This window comes from Sphaerodactylus townsendi, linkage group LG01 (assembly GCF_021028975.2).
Source record: "Sphaerodactylus townsendi isolate TG3544 linkage group LG01, MPM_Stown_v2.3, whole genome shotgun sequence".
NCBI classification, from domain to species: Eukaryota; Metazoa; Chordata; class Lepidosauria; order Squamata; family Sphaerodactylidae; genus Sphaerodactylus; species Sphaerodactylus townsendi.
Window position 1 is genome coordinate 112,531,383 of NC_059425.1, and position 22,164 is coordinate 112,553,546.

Sequence of the window (22,164 nt, forward strand, 5' to 3'; positions counted from 1 at the left end):
GTTGTGCACCATTGGGGGGCGGGTGGGGGGGGGGGTTCAGCTTTGTATTTAAAAGCCGAGCCCATCATTTGCTTATGTGCCACCTGCCACCTCCAAGCCCATGTGGACGTCAGAGGCGGCAGCAGCAGCACTGCAGAACTGAACACAGGGCTCTGCTTGGCTAGGCTCAGCATTTATCTCTTTATCGCCACCATCTCTAAGGTCATGTGAACTCTGGAGGTGGCGGCAGCAGGCAGCAGGCAGCAAAGCTCAGTTGGCCTGAAAATTTCTCCCAAAATTTCAAGATGCACATTTTGGCTCCTTTATATTACTGCCATTTTTTGAGATAAAAAAGCCTGCCAAACAATAGCAGGAATGGTTTGGTACCTGTCCCCCTCAAAGAATTGGAGTCACCAGATATTGTGGGTAGTTTGAGAGGCAAAATTTCCTTGTGTGATTCAGCCTATGAGAAAGTTGAAAACAGAAGTCTACTAAAAGTTGCTGCATCATTGATTGGCAAACATTTTATTGCACAAGACGCCCACCCTTTGTTCCCTGTGGCAACAATGTGGGATTAGCCAGACATTTTGGGACTGAGCAGGGATCTTTGGATTCGTTATCTGATTTTTTAGGTCCGTATCTTGTTTGCAGTTATGAGGTTGTTTTATTTATTTATTTATTTTATATCCTACCTTGCATCCTAATGGGGCTCCAAAGCTGCTTGCATCATTCTCCCCTCCTCTGTTTTATCCTCACAACAACTCTATGAGATAGGTTGGACTGAGAGTCTTTTACTGGCCCAAGGTCACCCAGCAAGCTTCCATGTCACAAGTGGGGATTTGAATCTTGATTTCCCAACTCCTAGGCCCTTTCTGTGCGGCCCCGAGCAGTGCGAAGGCGCCGCTTTCCACCTCTCTTACCGAGGGAGGTTTTTTGAAAGCGCTGCCTTCCCATCGGCCCAGTGCGAACAGCATCACGCCAAAGACGCTGTTTCCTGTCCCTCCCCCACTCACCTCCATTGGGCTGGAGGTCGGAGGGCAGCCGCCCCGTGCGGAGCCGCCTCTTCTGTGCTGGCCTCTGCGGGGGCCGCTCGCACGCTCCCATGCGAACGGCCCCCTCCCCTCCACCGGCATAATTTCTGCCGGTGGAGAAGTGCCCTTTCCACCGTGCAGAAAGGGCCCTAGTCTGACACTTTAACCCTTACACCACACTGGCTCCCTGGATTATATGATTAGCCCTGACAGGTTTGTAGAACCCTAGGCACTAGGACAGTGATGGCGAACCTTTTTGAGACCGAGTGCCCAAATTGCAACCCAAAACCCACTTATTTATTGCAAAGTGCCGACACGGCAATTTAACCTGAACACTGAGGCTTTAGATTAGAAAAAACGTTTGGCTCCGAGGCGTGCGTTACTCGGGAGTAAGCTTGGTGGTAGTCGGTGGCTTTGCTTTGCAACTCTTCCAACAGGTGAGTCACGACCCTAGGAGGGTTTACTCAGAAGCAAGCCCCATTGCCAGCAATCGAGCTTACTCCCAGCTCGCTTTAGTTCTTTGCATGAACAGTGGGGTTTAACAGCGCTTAAAAGGGTTACCTACACTGCTTTTCCACAACTAGGTCTTAGGTTTAATGCTAATAATCGAGCCCAGCAGCCCAGGCCAGCCTAGATGTGTGGGGGGGGCACTCTGCACATGCCCACAGAGAGGGCTCTGAGTGCCACCTCTGGCACCCGTGCCATAGGTTCGCCACCATGGCACTAGGACCCAGCGGGAGCCTTCTGAAAGGAAGAAGGTCCAGGAAGTGGTGGCAGATTAATTCACATTCCAGTGAGATCTTTTGGTGAGACAGAATATAGTATACTATAAGCCAGTTTGCATCAGGCTACAAAATACTTGCGCTTGCCAGGATTTTTGTGAAAAAGCGTTGAACCAGGCAGATCCAGTAAAGCAGTTCTTAGTCTCATGTTCTCAGGCTAACATGCATAGTCAAGATCCCTTAACACAAAGCAGTTATTCATTCATTGTTTAGAAAAATCCAAAGATGCATGTATTTTAGTATCATGAATTTAAAACACATTGACAGACCACAGATGATCTAACAAAAAAAATGCAGAACATGAAAGATTAAAGTCAGACTATCACTATTGTGAAACAAGAGATGTTTGTGTTTATTTTTATTGGTGGAGGAGGGAGGGAGTATGGAAAAATTGACTATGTCAGTGTAAAATTGTCTTCATTAGATATAGCAAACTTGTTATGTTTAGATCCTAAACTGTCTTGTAAACAAACTGTAAGAGAGTAGGACATAGTCTATGTCTTGGCTGTTTTAGGCCCAGCAATGTTGTAATCAATTGAGTAGCTTTTTGTAATTTTTGAAATATATGTATATATTTTTTAAAAATACGTTTAAATGTAACAATTCCAATATTGTAAATGAAAATGTGTAAGTAAATCAAACAATTTCTACTGAATTCTTAAAAGCCAAATATTTAATTTTAAAAGTTTGTTCATCAGTATGTGGGTATTTTAATGGAAATTATATCTTAATATAATATATATCTTTCTAGTTGTTTACAAAATTAATCATAGCTGTCATTACCAAACTGTTTCAAAAGTAGTTTAGTGATTATCATCAAATTTCCTATCTCTCTCCACCATCAGTCCAGTTAGTTTTCATCACACTTCTACATTTGTGCCATATTGCAATAATTTTTAAGGCCTTCCTTAATCACCATATTCCGATTGTAGGACCTAACATACAAATCAATTTTTATAAACATTTTGAATTCGTTCAGTTTTCGGGTTGTCATTTTCTTCTATAGATTCATTTTCTTGGATTCTTAAAATACACCCTGGAATATAGTTGGATGTCTTTTGCAAGAAGTCTTCAATGCCAGTGAAGCCACTTAGCAGTTTCTCATGTTTTCCTTTCTTCTTTCTTGTTTCTGTATCTGGAGCCCAAGGCAACTGGTAAGACTTGCTCCAACTTAATAACCCCTACATTCCAGGAAAGTTAGCAAGTAAAAGAGGTGCAGAGACATTTCTTAATCGAACCACTGCAGCCATGGACCTACAGGCACAACTGGAGACCACAACAGAGAGGAACTGGAATAAAGAGAAAATGGAACTATTGGAGCGTTTTGACAATGAAAGGAAAGAGTGGGAATGTCAATGGAAGGTCATGCAGAAGAAAATAGAAGAGGTAATCTGGTTTATTTTGGGTGTCAACATTTCTATACAATGGTCCATTCTGCACAGCACAAAAAGGATCTATGTGGGATGTCTTAAAGAGTCAACCGCTTCTTTTCACTTCACACACCCAAAGTAAGACATCTGGTGGACGTTTTAAAGAGAGGTGACTTGTGGTGTGTTTTCTGGACAGAAAAGGCATCAGAGGAAAAGAGGCTGTCTCCCACCTGACCATTTTGCTCTCTGGGCACTTTCACCCAACATTTTGTGTGCAGCTGCCGCCATTTGTTGAAGGTTACCTCAGGATGTTTTCCCTGCAGGCTCTCATCTTGAGTACCTTTTCATCCCAAAGCATACATATTTGTACACAGCTTGTTCTGCTGATTCTGGCAATATATAGTTTTTTTTTCCTTACTGTACAGAGGAATGAAGTTGGTCTGCAGAGGACAGATATACTCAGTGCTTCTCAATGGGAGGTAGATTGGTCTTCCAAGCAGCTAAGATTCTCATATTCTTGTATTCGTATGTCTGTGTAGCCACAGAGATACCGCATAGAAAAATTAAAAAAACAGGAAGACTATATATTGGCAGAATTGGCAGAATGAGCTGAGTACAACAAAGTCATTTTTGGGCTGAAAAGGTGCCCAGAATCAAAGCCTGCAGAATAAAGATTCTGTGTGGGAAAACATGCTGTGCCAGAGATGGTCTTAGTGATTCTGGGGGCCTGGGCAGAACTGGGGAATGAGGCACTGTGGGAAGGCCCACCTGTGTCCCCAGCCCCCAAAGGAGGATGGGAGGAAGAAAGAGTTGGCTTAACTAGATACCTCCTCCTCTCCTGAATCAGTGGCTTCAGGGCTTGACTGGCTAGCCTTGTGTTTTGTACTATACGGGCAGCTTCAAGGCTGGCTGACTGACTGTCACCATCCTATTGAGGCAACTGACTTCAGGGGCAGTGCCCCCCCCCTTCCCCAGTGTGGGACCCAGGTCAGTTGCCCCAGAGACCCAGTGCCTAAGTCCATTTTGGCTCATTTACTAAGCTTCATTGCCTCCCTTTATCTTATTCTTAGAGCATTTCTGATTAATGGCTCTTCAATCGTCCCTTAAAGCCTTCAAGGAAAGAATATCTACCGCCTTCCTAGGTGGCTTGTTCCATTGCTACAGTTCTCTTTTCATATTGCTATAACATATTTCTACAAATATAAATCCATTGCTCATTGTCCTGTTCTTCGTACTTCTGATAACCAGGTAGCCTTCTAATCTAATGTTAAATATTTGGACTCAGCTTTTGTCCTTTTTCACCCACTTCCTGTCCTTTCCCCCACTCAGTATTTACCAGCTTTTTAATAAATAAGCAGTATGCATAGATAAGGGCTGTGACAGGACAGTGATTTTTATAAAAGTGGATAGGGAAATTTGAACACTTGAGACATTTGCTGTGAAAACATGGTGCAGTTGTCAATGCTAATATGAGACTGATGTCAACAAAAACTTGCCCTGGGCTGTTGATTAAATTATTCATGCAGTTTATTTATATAATGCCTCTTAAAACTAAAGGTGTCTTGAGCACACAGTGTAGTTGAACCTCTCTACTCATTAGCCTCTCACATTAGCTCTGAGACAATAACAAGCTATCTTGTTGGTTAACACTGAAAAGGATGCCTTGTAGCTTGAAGCCTATGGTACAAGGACTGGCTTGGTGATGGTATTTTGATGACAGTAGAAAAGGGATTATGATAAATGTATTTATATGCTTTGACCTCTGCAAATCCTAATGTTGTTTCAGTCAGGGACAGCTTTAGTCTGTGGTGCTCTCATTACCATTTCCATGGTGTACTTTGGCAGATGATGTACAGAGTATTACTGATGGCAGCCTAGACAAAACTCTAGTTGGTGTGGTTAGTTCTGTTCACTTATTTTATGGAATTTTTATTCTGCTTCTTGTCTATGAAGCATAAAATATAAATTAAAATCAAGAAGGTTTTACTAAATCCCCTCAATAGATCAGAATACCAGTGGGCAAATCTCCAAACCTCAGTCTCAGGCAATAAGGGCTCTCATTTTCAAAGGGACGGTAATGGAATGAGAATACCTGCTTCTGAAATGAAACAAGTGTTGAGATCAGGTGAACCTGCTTGTGGAGAACATGGTAAAATGCTTGTGAGACAGTAAAAAAACATATTCATTGCAGATACTAATCTTATTCATGGCATTAGCTAATCTTTGTTTTCTCAAAAATGGCAGCTTTTTCAGATTAGCAAATCTTAAACTGTGGGAGAGCTCATATTAGAAGTGGGGCTGTGGCTTCAGGGACTAGAGTTTAGCTCAATAGCAGAGTACCTCTTTCTCCTACAGAAGGTCCCAGGTTCAATCCTCAGCATATCCAATGAAAAGGGTTGGATCATAGGTTATATGAAAGACCACTGCCTTGGATCCTGAAGATCTGCTTCCAGTACTGCCAGTATCAGGGACATAGGTATAGATTTTTATGGGGGGGGGCATGCCCCCACCTGCCCCACCCACCCCTGGGGGTGTGACCACACCTCCCCAAGCCCTATGCCTTGCCTCAGTACTTATAAAAGCAGCTCTCCAAGGCCAGGGACGGCAGACTCCCATGCCTCGCTTGCCCCCCCCCCACTGGCTGGGCTCCCAGCTGGCAGTCCCTTCTGCCCTCTGGGGCCTGGTGCAAAATGGAGCCTGGTGCAAAATCTGAGTTTTGGGGGGGGGGGCATGGGTGATGGCTGTGATGCTGGAATCTACCCCCAAACAGCATAATTGTAAATGGTGTTTAAACTAGGGAGCCCAGATTCTCCTTTTAAATCCACCTTAAAGGGAGAATCATTGAAAGTGATTCTGTTTGGGGGTGGATTATCCCACACCCTGAAACAGCATCACTTTCAATGTTTAAACTGGGGAAGGGGGTGGATTTAAAAGGAGAATCTGGGGAAATTTGGAGGGTGCCTGCTGTCAGAGGTGCAATTGTTAAGCTAGCAGCACCAACTTTCACAATATCTTTAGGAGACTCTCCTGATGATACCACCCAGGTTTGGTGAAGTTATGGACCTTCAAAGGTGTAGCCCCCATCTCCTATTATCTCCCATTGGAAACAATGGGGGAAGGGGGCACCCCCTTTGGGAGTGCATAACGTTGGACTCCCTGAACCAAACCTCACCAAACTTGGGTGGTATCATCAGGAGAGTCTCCAAAAAAATCTCTGAAATTTTAGTGCTGATAGCCTAAAAACTGCACCCCCTGCAGGTCAAAAACTGGAAAAACACTTAAAAATACAAAAAACCACAATCGGGGGCGGAGCTTCGGACATGTAATGGGAGGGGTTTAAACCTGGGAAACCCCCCTTACCTATGTCCTTGGCCAATACTGACTTTGATAGATCAAAGTTCTGACTCAGTTCATTTGTGAGAGTTTTAAATACTGATCCAAAAGTGTTTGCCTTGATAATTTGCAGATACTGCAGAGATAGGCCAACTGGGCATATTTTGAGACCTAGTGTGCTCCACTGTTAGGGCTTGTGTGAAACCTTCTTCAGGCCTGGTTCCAATACATGACACTATACATTCAAAACACAGTCAGCATGTTTTGAATTGCAGCACTTTGTTTTTATCCTGTAAAAAGAATGACCCTATAGCGGTTGTAATGTGTGACATGACATCTGTTTCTAAAAATAAGTTCCAGACCTATCTGCCCACACCAGTGATTCCAAACTTAGTGGTCTGGTGACAAAAGCTATAAGTCTAAAGTGAACATAAATACAATCCTTTGTTAATCAGCCATGTAAGATCACTTTGGTCTAATAGGGGGCTTTTTGTTTCCTTTCCAGCTTTACCAGGAGGTAAAATTAAGGCGTGAGAGCAACATGAATGCCTTCGATAATAAGGCCATTCATAGCAAGACACAGCAGCAGTTTGTACATTCCTCCACGTCAGAATGGAGTGACATGCCAGGACTCAACTGTTGTTCACAAGACAAAGATAGTTTGCTTACTAAGGCAGAAAAAGCAAGCAAGGACACAAGAAACCAGAGAAAAAATCATGTTTTTGTAAAGGATAATCTGACCTTTGAAAATAACAAGGATGTTGAAGATTGTTCAGGCTTGAAAACAACCAAGAATTACACTCAGGATCTTAATATTGTGAGTAAATTGGAAATGAGTGTTTCACTGAGGATGAATGTAGCTCCTGGCTGCAACCTGTGTCGCATCAACATCTTCTTATAAATGGTTATTCAGTGGTTAGTCTTAATAGATGTAGCTCATGTGGGTCAGTTGTGAGTCAACTGGTCAGTAGCAAGATCAGGACAGCTTGACCTGAGTTGAAGTGTGGAAGCACAGTAAATACAGATATCTGGAAAATTATCACCCCACTTTGATTTACCCTCCAAGTATATTTATATATCTAATCCTTCATCACCTTCTAATTTCTGTCATTTAAAAAAACGACAAACTTTAATCATTCATCAAAATGAATATAATCTAGCTTCCCTACAAGTTATAGTTTGGAAAGGAGCTCATGATGGAACCATGGTTTTCATTAATCCAGATTTACATTGTTTCACATGCAATATGAAAGCCATGGTTAGCAGTGAGAAGAGAATGATGGATGAAAGGCACAAGTGTCTTGATTGGTAAACAGTGGCATATAAGACAATGGTCCTTTCTGCACAGCCTTTTTAAGACCTCTTGGGGATGTCTTTAAGAAAAAAAGCATCTGCTGACTTTTTGTCCAGACAGCATAGACAAATAGAGCACTAGAGGAGACAGCAGGTCCCCCCCTCCTTTTCTGCTGCTTGAATTCTCTGTGTCACTCACCATTTGCTGACGGTTTCCCCTGGAGGTTTCCTCTGTTTGCATCATGCCTTCAGCAAATGGGTGGCAGGGAAAATCGCTGAAGTGGCAGCAGATGGTTGGCATGAGCTGTGGAGAAAACGAAAGTGGAAGTTTTAAACTTGGGCAGGAAAAACAAAATGGGTTGCTCTCCACACAGCATGGGGGAAGTGTATTTATGCTGTCTTGGGTAAAAAAGATTGCTAGTTTAGCATTTTCACAAAATGATGAGTTGAGCTGAAATAACATGTCCTGAAGGCATCTTTGGGGGAAAATCTATATGGAGTTCCTTCCCAAGACACTTCTTTTAACATCCTTGGGACATTTTATTTGTGCTGCGCAGAAAGGGTCGTTTTTAGCACTGACCCTGTATCTCAGACATGTCTTTGTGGTGTGCCCTGTTTTCATTCGTTCTGACTTGTATTGCAACGAAGTGTAAAGTTATTCTGGAAATGCTACAGAAACCAGTCTCGCTAAACCATTGCAATTTGCATTTGTAAAGGCTCTTAAAGAACTTGCCAAAGTAAGTGAAGATTTGTGCAGCTACCAAGAGGAAATCCGCAAGAAGTCCAACCACAGAAGGTAAAATAGTCAAATTTTAACAAAAATACACTGAGGACAAATTAATAAGAAACACTGGAGAATATTTAGAGAAATGTGTAACATTCTTTAGCCCTTAGATGTTTTTTCAATGTTGCAACATAGAGCCATATATGTGCTTAACTGATATTTTATAAGGCTAAAGATTTTAAGCTGTGCTACAGCTATGTAGGAATGGCATTGGTAATAGATATACCCAGGTCACACTAAGTTCTGACCAGCTGGATCTTTTCTGAAGACAACCGCATTCTGCCATTTTATGCATAGAAGTGAAACTACTCCACAGTCCTTTTTTCTAGCAAATTCCTCTTAAAGGCTTCCCCCTGACATAGTTTCTGAACAGTCCTTTGACTTTTAAATTGCCTGCACAGCTAGAGCAGAAAGAAGCGCTGGTTTTATTTCTTTGCCACCAATCCAAAGAAAGTTATTCTTGCCCAGGGACCATAGAGATCAACAGTAACAACAGCTGTAGCTCACTTAAGTCTGTTGTGATTTCACTGGGGCTTTAACCTCATTGATTCTGCATTCTAGATTAGGCTCTTATGCAAATTATTAGTGCTTTGGTAGTCCAACAATTATTGTAGTTGATTAAAAAGTTTTCCCACACCGGCATATTTTTTATGAGGAAAAAAGATAATCACATACTATATAGCAGGGATCTACAACAGGTGGAAACCAGTAGCTCACCAGCTGCTCAAGAGTAGCTTGTGCATCCTCCAGAAGACCCAGGAAAAGATTGTAAAAATATCTACTCTAGTATCTAAACAAACACATTTATTTTTCATAGGATTTTTTTCTGTTCTGTTTAGCTGATAGGCTATTTTTTAAATGCTCTTCCAAGTCCATGTTCTGTTTCTACAGAAGACAGAAAACATGACTGGGGTAGCAAGCAGTTTGAATTGCTTTTTATTGCTCAGAAGTAGCTGTGATTTAAAAAAAAAGTTGATAATCCCTGTTGTACATGTAAGGCAGCTGCCCTTAGAGATGCAGGTGAACACCTAGTATAGTCAGAATAAGGTTTCTAAGACATGTGGAGCAATGTCATGTAAAACTATGTCATAATATTTCTTAATTGTTCATGAGGTGTCTTGACATGTGTTTAAAAGGGATGGGTTTAAGGACAGTTGTTTGGAATGTCATTATAATTCTTATGGAATCATGTGGTATCAGAGGGCTTTGTATGTAAGGGCGTTAAATGCAGTAATGTTGCTTCCAACTCATGACAACCCTACGAATCAAAGTCCTCCAAAATGTGCTGTCATTCACAGCCTTGGGCAGGTTTTGCAAACTGGGCGCTGTGGCTTTTTAAAAATAGAATCAGAGGGCTTTAGGGAGCCCGTAAAAGAATGTGTCTTGATTTCAAATTTTACTTTGAGCTGAAATAGTTCTGACAGGCTTGCAGGTCTGATGTATCTAGTGGATTAAAAAAAATAAAATGCTGGTTTATTAATTAAAATGGTTTTCTTATGTGTGCAGAAAAAAGTTTCTTCCTTCCATGGAAGAATCTGCAGAAGGTGAAACTGCACCAGTTATGCCAGAGATGAATCATGTATGCAACAGTGACCCACAAACTGCTTTAATTGCGTTTGAAACGGAAAAACAAAATAACAGGAAGAACTTGATGGGCATCAACAGGTGTCGGAAGGACAGTGCTCGTGAGGGTGCTGAGAAAACAGACTTTTTGCCATGGCAAAGGAACGAAGCTCCTCCTGTGCCCCCGAGAAGCACTTCTCGGCATCTGACAAGCTCTCTCTCTGCAGCTGTCCAACTTTCTGAGGCATTAGCAAAAGATCCAGAGCACAGAAACCATTGTCAAACCCGGCGGAATCATGATAGCAATACTTTTAATAATCCAACTGTTTCAAAGCTATGTGATGCTCCAGAGCCACCAGCAAATGAATGGAAATCTGTTTGTGGTCTGGCACTGGTTACTTCGGTGCCCATGGAAAAAAGAGATCTGTCCACTGAATGCAAGCTGTCGGTGGGATTTTGTCATAACACCTGGACCTGCAAACCAAGCAAAACTGGAAATTTCACTAAGAATGACTCTGCCCCACACTCTGTCCAAAAGAGTTGTTCTGATGGAAATATGATGGACTCAAAGCAACATCCTGAATACCAAGGCAGTGGGTGTTACTCCACTGACTTTTACACACCTGTGTGTGACACACTGGGTGACTCTGGATATGGAACTGCAAAGACTCAACGGAATGAAACACTGGAAGCAAAGATTGATGAGTTTAACAGAACTGTGTTTCATACGGATCAAGGCCAAAAGTGTCCACCCAAGAGCCAAATGCTACCAAGACCATCTGGTAATCCTACCTCCCATGATGTACTGCAGGACTGTTTGAAGAACAGGACAGAAGCAAACAAAGATGTTACAGATGCTTTGGATCCCAGACTGTCTTTGAGAATGAAAGAGAAACCCAACCATTTCAGCAAAAACACCAAAGGAACAGGACAACAAAAACAAGTTAATGGACTTCTGAGTAGCTATCAAAATATGCTTCAGGAGCATGATTGGAAGCCAAGTAATTTGTCTGGTCGCCCACGATCAGCTGATTCAAGATCAAACTATGGTGTTGTTGAAAAGCTTTTGAAGAACTATGAAAAATCAACCTCTTTGTGCAATTCAAAGTTTCACAAAGATAAGTGGGTACAGTCAAACTCCACATTTGCTGGTGGCCGCTGTGAGATGGTGGGCCATTATTTTGAAATGCTCCAGACAGACCTAGGAAAGCAGGAGCTGCAGAAGAATTCAACCAGGCATGTTGGGCTTTATGCCAAACAAGACAGAGAGAAGCAGAAATTTCCTGAGGTAAGAATTTAAAATTAACGACTTTATTTTTTTTTAATAAATCAGATGAGAGTCAGTGTAGTGTAGTAGTTAGGGTTTTAGAACAGGGTCTGGGAGACCTGGGTTTGATTGGCCACTGTGCCATGGAAGTTTTCTGGGTGACTTTGGGCCTGTCACATAGTCTCGGGCCAACTTAACCTGACATATGTTGTTGTAAGGATAAAAGGAGAAAGAGGAGAATGTTGTAAATCACCTTGGGTCCCCTTGTGAGAAATGAGGGGTATAATTAAGAAATATATAGTGAATAGTATCAAGCAGTGCTTTTCAAACTGTGAGTCAGGGTCTAAAAGTGTGTTGCAACTTTCTCAAAGACTTGATTTTAAGGTCAGGAAAGAGGAAGGGCAACAGGGAGAGCTGGGAGAGGACACAATAAAAATATAAACTTGTTCAGCATTTTACGTTGTTGAATTAAAAAGCTGTTTGGAGTAACTTTACAAGAGGGTCCCAAAGACTGCTGCAAATTTAGAAGTAGGCCCCAGAAGTATATTAAATTCAGAAATAGATCCTACTTCAAAAAATTGAGAACCACTAATGTAAGTTATTAATGTCCTACCTTCCCTATATATACATCAATCACTCAATCAATCAACTTAGCCCAAGATCATCAGAGTTTGGAATGTATAAACAGGGTTGGTCACAGTTGGTACTGGAATGGGATACCATCAAGGAAGACCTGCCATGGCATGACATGAGGCAGGTGTAATGGTTAAAACCATCTTACTCCATTCATCAGCAAAACACATGCAAAGTTTCTATGCCAGCAGTCACCTGCCTGCGTTTCTGCTGATGCATGAGTTAAAAGCCTTTGCATGCAACAGGCCTCCCTGTTGATTGTTGCCTTAGGAAATTGCTATTGTGGCAGTCTTCATGTTGATCTGCAGTATTTAAATTGTCTCTCAGTTATGTAAAATAGGAATAACAAGTGGGTTGACATCATTGTCTCACTCTCAATCTCCCATTCTAGCAGCAGGAACATCCTTTCTTTAGTGGGGGCATTGCACCCCATGAAGTCCCCGCCTTCCTCAAACCCTGCCCTCAGGCTCCATTTCCAAAATGATACTGAGGTTTGGAACCCTCTGTGAAAGTCTTGTGAGATCTCAGTGGCATTATATTTTTAAAGAAGCAGATATTGCTATTTAAAGAACCCCATCCCCATTTCCAGGTTTATAGAAAACCTATGTATATAAAATCTGTATTCAGGAGTCAGTGTTCAAAATTAGATATATAGATTTTGCTGGAGAATCTAAGGTTGAATCAGACACCTTACAAGCAGTAACTGTTGAGAAGTTCAGTCCTATGTGAATGTACTCATAAGCATGACATATTGATTTACCCCTAACTTGCACTGCAATCCTAAATGGAGTTATGCCCTTCTAAATCCATTGACACCAGTGGGCTTAGAAGGGTGTAATTCCATGTAGGATTGCAAAGTAAGTCTGCAAAAGGTAGAATTCTTATCCCAGAGTAAGCACCAATGCACCCAGTGGGATTTATTTCTAAATAAACAGCCTTGAAATTTAGCTTTTTCTAAAAATAGAATCATAATAAATCTAGCTAACATAGTGTATGCCCAAATTCCAGTCTGCAGCCCTTGATACTGCTCAGTGAATGTTACCTAGTCAATGGACAGAACAAAACTACCTGCATGCATTTCGATGCTCACCTTTTGAAGGCACTGCAGTAGCTCTGACATGCAAGTATCTGTATATCCTCTGTGTACACTAAAGCTATTGAACCAACAAGGTTCAATATTGGCCGGAATTGGGGACACCCCTTGGTATAGCAGCATTCAGAAAATATTTTGCAAATAATGGCAATTGAAAGGAGCAGCATCATAGAGTAACAAGGTAAATCGCCACTGATGATCCTGCCCAGTTCTTTAAACTAGCCGCTTTTGAAAACAAATAATGCCTGGTGTAATTGGTAATGGTTTCATGCTTATTCTTAAATTGGAGCTTCTCTTGGAGACAAGATATACAGTTTGTGTGACAAGCAGATTGATGGTGTATTGTTTTCTTTCACTGATACATGCACTGAAAGTGTCCCACTTATTTTACTAGTGTCATTCAATTTATTTCATTTGAAGTCCTTGTAAATGGAGATGATGAGCAACTATAAGATGCAGATCAGAGTCAGTTGTTCGCTGTCTGTTTACTGAATGTCAATAGCCTAGATAGCACAACAACTTCACTGTTCAATTTTGTTTTTTTAATTGCAACTACTTTTGATCAAAGTCCCTATTCATTAACCTGCTATTCTTGAGAATGGCATAACACATTATGTTTAATTCTGTTATTGCTTTGTTAACATTTGTATTGATCACAGCCAGTAGTGGTTTGATTTAAAGGGAGAGGGGCTATGCAACCTTTTCACCCTTGCCTTACATGCTGGTTGAAATCTTTACCAAACTACCTTTCTTTCCCCTGGGGAAAATTTACACTTGAGGTTTCCCTGCAGAGCCAAAGGTCGTTTCCCCACTTACCATGACCACCCTTTGCTGCACGCTACTCTCAGTGCACATCATTTCTGGCGCGCTCCTGGGCTTCCCCACGACCCCCTAAGGTCATCAAAAGGCGCCGTTTTGAGGAGCGCCAGGAATGACGAGCACTGAGGTGGCGCGAGAGCAGCAGCGTCGGGGCGGCTGTGTTGTCACCGCCCCTGTAGTGGGGAGTGCCGGGGGACCCCACGCTACTTGGCGACAGTAGCACGCAGCAGATGGTAAGTGGGAAAATGACCAAAAACTGGATTTTCAATAATAGAATGGGGGTAAAGAAGGCAATTAAAACCTGATCTTTTCCTTTAAAACATCACCCACTAATTTTGTTTTAAAAAATGAGTAAAAATCACAGAATTAAACTGTAACATATATTCCATTCCAAGAGGCCCCAGTGGCCTGCGATATAGGGGAGGAATAATTTAATTGTGCTATTAGCAAGCCCTCCATCAGCTTTCTATTTAATAATGCTATTTGAGAGCCATAAACTTGACCCTAGTGCCGCTTTGCTCTTTTGTCCAGAGAAACCCAGAAGAAAATGAGATACAGGAAATAAAATCAGGCTAGCATGTAAATTAGGTTAAGGCAAATGATCTAATGAATGGCAATGAAATAAAGCCCTGGTTCTTTTGTTAGATTTTTCTCTTCCTGAGGGGAGGAAAAATATTGTGGAATAGACTTAACATATCACCACCAGGACCTGGGTTGCCCACAAGTTTGACCACTTGGGCTTACTGGCCTTCTGCAAATAGTTCTAGTATCTTTTTCGTGTTCATTTTAAACTATATTTGTTTTCTTTTGCAAATATCCACCAACTTTATTTGACTTTACTGAAAATATTTGGGTTAAAAAACCCAAACCTGATTTTTTTCAGTTCAAGAATTTTATATAGCTAATAGCTGTGTTCTGAGCGCAGAAGAAAGGACTCAGACACCAGCCTGGGGAGAAACTGTCTCACTCAGGCAGTCTGCCTGTTCATGTCACTCCTTATATGAGTCAGCTGCATATCACAACATGAGGCACAACTAGCTGGGAATTGGTAAAAGAGGTTAAATAAAAGGCAAACATGCATCAATGAAAATTCACTATAGCCTCCTTATCATTTAACATTCTTGCTTGTCTGCATCCAAAACACTCAGGTTCTTAGGATCCTTGCTATCTGATGAGAAGAGCTCCTGCAAACTACTGTGTTACAAGGACCTCAGGCTTCAGTTTCTGAGTGCTGCTGCATGTAGCTGGACCAAACTACACCCGGGGCCGATTATAAGTTTTCCAGTCCCCATAGGCAATGCCCCCCCCCCTGTGGCTTCCAGCGCCCCACCCCACTTACCTTAGTTTAGGCTGGAACCAGAGGCGTAGCTGGACCAAACTACACCCGGGGCCGATTCTAAGTTTTCCAGTCCCCATAGGCAATGCCCCCCCTGTGGCCCCCAGCGCCCCACCCCACTTACCTTAGTTTAGGCTGGAAAAGTTCAGGCCTGTCTGGAATAGGCTGAGGCCTGGGTGGGAACTACACTACTCAGGAGTGACCCTGGGGTGGTAGGAACTCTACCCAGGGCCCTTTGCAGGTATGCAGGGGTAGGGAAGTGGGGGCATAAGCCATGGGGGGATGATTTTTCACCCCCAGGCGCGCGCCCAGTGCAATGTGCATAGCCCCACCGCCTTGTAGCTCTGCTACTAGATCAGCAGCTTTGGGAAATGTAGGCTCAACTGTTCTTAGACATGGTCACAGCAGTTTCCAAGATTATGGTTGCCAACTCTGATTTGGGAAGCTTCTGGAGATTTGGGATAGTGTAGGGTTGCTATCCACAACTCGCAGGCTGATGGGAGCATTTGGTTGCAGTCGAGCAGCAGCAATGTCTTCAATGTCACACTGATGCAGAATATCACTTTTTGAACAAAAATGGAGATAATATCATCGTGTTGGGATGGCAGTGTAAAATTCACTCAAAACTGTATGGTTCAACCATAAAGTTTTAGGTGAATCCTAATTATGTAACCTCATGTTTTTCCAGAACGGAAGAGCTCCCCCCTAATTTTCTCCCACTGGCCTATAAAGAGGCAGCAAGGATTGGGGGAACCTCCCCCTCACCCTAGGGGAGTGTCTGGAGAAGGCAGAATTTGGGAATGGAAGAACGGTTAGCTGCTGTTTCCTTCAGGGTAACTGCTCTCTCTAATATTCAGTTGAGCTGTAATTCCAGGGGATACCCAGGTCCCACCTGGATGCTGGCATCTCTAGAAATAGAGGGTAGCCCACCCATCTTTAACTGTAGAGATACCAGCCTCCAAGTGGGACCTGAGGACCCCCCAGAATTACAACTGATCTCCACACTACATATATCAATTCCCCTACAGAAAATGGATGCTTTTGAGGGTAGACTCTATGGTATTGTACCCCACTAAGGTCACTGTCCTCCCAAGGCTCCATTCCCAAATTTCTGGGAGTTTCCCAGCCTGGAGCTGGCAACTTCCCCCTGCTCCAGTTGAAAGGACCTGGACACCCTAAATGTGGTCAGATGTAGGCTGAATCAGTTGTTATTTAAGATGCGTATATCATCATTTTGTCACTTGGTTTGCATTCAGCACAAATGGGATTTGTTTAAAATTTGTAATATCTGCTTTCATGCTGACAAATGACTTGAGTAATGGAACCATGAAAGAACAACACTCTGCAGCCTGTTTATTGACTCAGTCCACCTCTGGCTGTGTGCCATTGGTCATGTGACTCAACTCTGTTAAAAAGGTCTCTCGAGTATTTTGTGCCTTTCTTGTATGCTGTGTATTTCTTGGACACATGCAACGGTCCCTCTGCTATTACATCTTTACATTACTATGTAAATCGTAAATAATACCTTCTCTGTGCCTTTTAATAAACTGAGGCCACCTGTTGGAAGACTGTCCAGAGTACGTCATAGCATTCTCTTAGCATTTCATGATTGGCTCTTTTTTCTTTTTGTTCTGTTCTAACCTCTTAATAGTCTTGTTTGTATTGTAGGTATCTGTGCCACTTAAACAGTCAACTGGGAAAGGTTTCTCTCGGCCAGCGCGACCAGCAAACAGGCGCTTACCTTCCAGGTGGGCCTCCAGGTCACCATCAGCGCCACCTTCTGTGAGAAGGACAGCTCTGAATTAATGCTCTTGAACTTTCTCAAATGATCTCAAGTGGTTTAAGCTCAAGAAAGAATGTCATAATATTGCGAAAGCTCCATGCATCATTACGACTCCGTGTCCCATGTTCCTGGCTGAAACCAGTTCTGTGATCCACAGTCATCTTTTGGCCAATAGGAATTCATCTCTCAACTCGCTTGAGAAATGGTTTTGATTTTTAGATCATCCTAACAGTCTTCAGTGTTTTTATTGGATTAGGTAACAATGTCCCTCTTACATGTGTGAGATATATCTCACAGTTACATTTTTCCTTTAAATGACATCCACCAATATTCATCTTACTGTCAAGTTTTTTTAAATTTAAATAATATATAGTTCTGTATATTCTGACTTTTCCAGCACACAGCAGGAAGAAATGCTGTTTGCATAGTCATGTGTTTGTAGGTGCATGTGTTGGAATAGAAAGTATACTTGTCTGTATTTAGAAAAGACAAACTCAATACTAGTGCTGATAGTGTAATTACAACATATATGCCTACACTCTCTCTCTCTCTCTCTCTCTCTCTCTCTCTCTCTCTCGGCTTATTTTAAAATATACAGTATTAGCAGTGACTGTATTTCCTTTATCTTTACAGATTTCACAGGTCTGATATTTGATAAACAGAAAGTAAAAGTTTTTTGTAACTGTCATAGCAGTGAACAGGCATTTGTACAACATGTATCAGAAAGAGGTTAGCTCAATGGATTAGTCCCTCCGCCATGCTTGATGCTACCTTTTTCCTTCTTGACTTGTCTAACCTTCATAATGCCAGGTCACTATGGACATTTGTTCCCCTGAGTTATAAAGTGCTCTACTATTTATAACAGCATTACCCTTTTTCAGTGCACAAACATTCCTAAAATATCTATTTTAAATGCTAGAGTCTGCTAGTCATTGTGACATAGCTCAATGACTGAATTCTGCTTGCTTTATTTAACCAAAAAATATGAATTATAGAGAGAGGAAAGATTAGTCACACAACACTTTAATGTGGAACTAAAGATTATGAGAAGAACAGGGTTTCTAGTACAATGAACTTTGTGTCCTGACATCATGATGTTAATGTGTTCCCATGTAGCAGCAGCTTACAAGTGAAGTGGGGTGGAGAAATGTGTGGTGTTGTGGTTTCAAGATATGAGGTAAAATGAAATTTATGTCTTTAAGGGGATGGGATCAAGTGATCTTTTAGGCTCCATATTTCTTGGAATGTTACTTCCACCTTTAGCAATGTTATTTCCTCCTTTTCTCTAAAAATGCTAAATTATACAGAGTTATTAGAATTAGAATTTGCCAAGTGTCAGGACTTGGCCTGAACTGTTTAGTTTTGGCCTAGTATTCTTGCTATAGTAATCATTAGATCAAAGACAAGGACTAGGGTCTTGCTTTTGATGGAAGCAGAAGAAATAAGCTACCATTGAAGTACAGGAGTCTGCACTTGATCTGCTCTTCCTTAATTTACTACTGCATTTTGGATGGCCAAGGCAACATCACACATTCTGCTCCCATAAATGCTTCAAGCAGCTCTCAGCTATGAGGTTTGCTTGCATTCTGGCACAAGCCTGACATACAGTACATAAATATTGCATCAAGATAGGATTGCTGTGGTGCCAGAAATCCTAGACGGATGGCATTACAAATACGCATGTGCCATCATCTGTCTCTGTGTTGTTGGCTTTTAGTGTGCTATGTGCATAGCCAGGTTTGTTTCCCCTTTTCAACGGTCTGAATGACATGTAGATCATGCCGGACTATGTTAAAGTGTGCTGAGAAATGTCACCTTCCTTTTTCTGAATTTTCACCCATCTACCTGCCTTGCAAGAAACAAAGAGGCAATCTGATTATTGCTTCTCTCTGTGCATTCCACTTCAGAACAGACAACAGGTCTGCAGGTATTCTAAGCAAGCTTTCAATGTACTCTTTTAACATACTTGTTTAATGAGCATTTGATAAGTTTGCAAAAAAAAGGTGGTGGTGAAGGGGGGAGAGGTTACAATTCTGTTGTCTTGTGAGATGACTTGGGGAAAGGATTGTGGTAATTCAGGTAGTGATTATATTGCCCCTGTCTTGTGATGAAAAGAGCCAGGGAATAGGTCTGTGTATATAGTGTGCTAATATATATGTATATAAAAATTCTGTGCCACAGTGATCCATATTTGTGAAAACTGAATTCTGCAATATGTATAAAATGCAAATTAAGCCAATTTGCATATTGTATTCTGCTCCTGTTAGTCATGGGGAGGAACAAAGAGTGGAATCCCTTGTATCAATTCCTAACCCCCATATATCCGCATTTTATCCAGCATTGTCTGTATGCTATTGTTGCAGTTTTAAGGGCCAGAAAGTTAAAATCCCCCATCCCATGATAGCTAAGAATCACAGGATGTTGAATCCTACAACAATTCTACATGCTACTTAGTACAGTAGCAGAATACCTACAGCTCTGGGCAAAAATATATTTTACAATTTCCATTCTGTTATACTTCATTCTCAAATACTGTTTGATTACTCAGTGGGAAAGTGGCAATGCAACCAAAACAGCTATAGGCATTTACAGTATCAGAAACACCAAAACCAGTATTATCCATCAGGTTTTCATAAGCATCCTCTATGCAAAATGCCATTGTATTAAAAAAAATTATTGGTAACTGAACACTTCTAATGATTTGCAGATCTATTTCGCCCAGAGGTGGGATCCAACCAGTTCTCACCACTTCTCTAGAAGTGGTTACTAATTTTTTCTGAGTTCCTAGAAGGGGTTACTAAAGCAACCTCCCTGCCCAATAGGGACTGGAGATGCGTGTGTGCGGCGGCGCCACTGTTTGAATCCCACCATAAGAACATAAGAACAAGCCAGCTGGATCAGACCAAAGTCCATCTAGTCCAGCTCTCTGCTACTCGCAGTGGCCCATCAGGTGCCTTTGGGAGCTCACATGTAGGATGTGAACGCAATGGCCTTCTGCGGCTGTTGCTCCCGATCACCTCATCTTGTTAAGGCATTTGCAATCTCAGATCAGTGAGACTCAAGATTGGTAGCCATTACAACTCGACTTCTCCTCCATGGGCAATCTGTCCAAGCCCCTTTTATAGCTATCCAGGTTAGTGGCCATCACCACCTCCTGTGGCAGCATATTCCAAACACCAATCACACGTTGCGTGAAGAAGTGTTTCCTTTTATTAGTCCTAATTCTTCCCCCCAGCATTTTCAATGAATGCCCCTTGGTTCTAGTATTGTGAGAAAGAGAGAAAAATTTCTCTCTGTCAACATTTTCTACCCCATGCATAATTTTGTAGACTTCAATCATATCCCCCCTCAGCCAGCCTCCTCTCCAAACTAAAGAGTCCCAAACGCTGCAGCCTCTCCTGCTAGGGAAGGTGCTCCAGTCCCTCAATCATCCTTGTTGCCCTTCTCTGCACTTTTTTCTTCTATCTCCTCAATATCCTTTTTTGAGATGCGGCAATTAGAACTGGACACAGTACTCTAAGTGCAGTCAGCATTCACTGCTTTTATATAAGGGCATGACAATCCTTGCAGTTTTATTATCAATTCCTTTCCTAATGATCCCCTACATAGAGTTTGCCTTTTTCACAGCTGCCATGCATTGAGTTGACATTCCCATGGAACTATCAACTAAGACGCCTAAATCCCTTTCCTGGTCTGTGACTGATAGCACTGACCCCTGTAGCGTGTATGTGAAGTTTGGATTTTTTGCCCCTATGTGCATCACTTTACATTTTGCTACATTGAACTGCATTTGCCATTTCTGAGCCCATTCACCTAATTTATCAAGGTCCGCTTGGAGCTCTTCGCAATCCTTTGTGGTTCTCACCACCCTACATAATTTGGTATCATCTGCAAACTTGGCCACCACGCTACCCACCCCTACTTCCAGGTCATTTATGAACGTGTTATTAAAAATTTTGGATCCCACCACTGGTTTCGCCCCTTTGCAATTTTACACAGCATAGTGATAGAAGGGCCAAAGTTTATTACTCAGGAAAAATGCTGTTCATGCAGAAGAATCCAAGGCTCAGTCCCTGAAATCATACTGCAGGATGGAGAAGCCTTTTCGCTGGAGCTCTAAAGGGTAGGGTAGCCAAATTCAGCTTGGGAAATTACTGTAAATTTGGAGATGGAGCCAAGGGACAGTGGGGTTTGGTAAGAAGTTTAGTGGGGATGAATTCATGCTATAGCAACCATTTCCTCCAGAGAAACCAGTCTGAAACCAGTCTGAAAATCAATTTTAATTCCAGGAGACCTCTAGGTCCCACCTGAATACTGGCAATCCTGCTGACAGTCAAAATGGCTGCTGTACTGGAATCAATGGATCAATAGTTGGTTTTTGTATAAAACACATTCATAAATCCAGTTATTCTATTATTGCTTCCTAATGAAAGTATGTTAACTGGTAGAATACCTGAAAGTGAAATGTACATGTGCTTGTGTGATACATGCTAAATGTTATCGGAAAATTATAGCATCTAAAAACATCTGTACAACATCTGGGAGACAGCCCTCTTCTTTCAGATGCATTTTGCTACTCTCACCCTCAAGACAATGCCATACCATTTCTTCAGACACTGCTTTCCCCCTTCTTTATCACTACCATTTATGATTCGTAAAGCACTTAAAAATTGCTTTTCAAGAACTGTTATTCTGTGGGGTAGGGTTCTAGAGGGATTTGCACATAGAACAAATGCCACAGCTAAGAAGCAGACAATGTGTCCTTCTCAGGACTATTCAGGACTATTCCCTGTTCACTGTATTACCGGTACATTTTTCATTGAGCCTGAAAAAATATATGCATGTTCTTGAAAAGTGATAAGAGATGAGTCTGGAAATATGTAATATTTTTTGCAAAATATTCAAAGTTATAACAATAATTTCCATACATAAGAACCATACTAAAACTGATTTTTCTTTTTTCTTTTTTTGGTATCCTGACATGAGGTTAAGATATGGTTGCATTTTTTTCTGTCAAGGCTGTGACAGTTGTGTAGCACACAAAAATGCATCAGGTTATTGACAGTGACTCAAATATCTTTACCTGCTGAATGTTCTC

At 41.8% G+C, this 22,164-nt stretch overlaps 1 protein-coding gene across 1 annotated transcript; it reads left to right on the forward strand.

Moving 5' to 3' along the window:
* The first annotated feature begins 1,791 nt into the window (after positions 1 to 1,791).
* On the forward strand, positions 1,792 to 19,305 carry KIAA0408 (KIAA0408 ortholog). Its single transcript, XM_048491126.1, has 5 exons — positions 1,792 to 3,178; positions 7,001 to 7,312; positions 8,505 to 8,584; positions 10,079 to 11,423; positions 16,952 to 19,305. The coding sequence occupies exons 1-5, from the start codon at positions 3,041 to 3,043 to the stop codon at positions 17,087 to 17,089; spliced, it is 2,013 nt and encodes a 670-aa protein (XP_048347083.1). The 5' UTR covers positions 1,792 to 3,040; the 3' UTR covers positions 17,090 to 19,305.
* Positions 19,306 to 22,164: the final 2,859 nt, after the last annotated feature.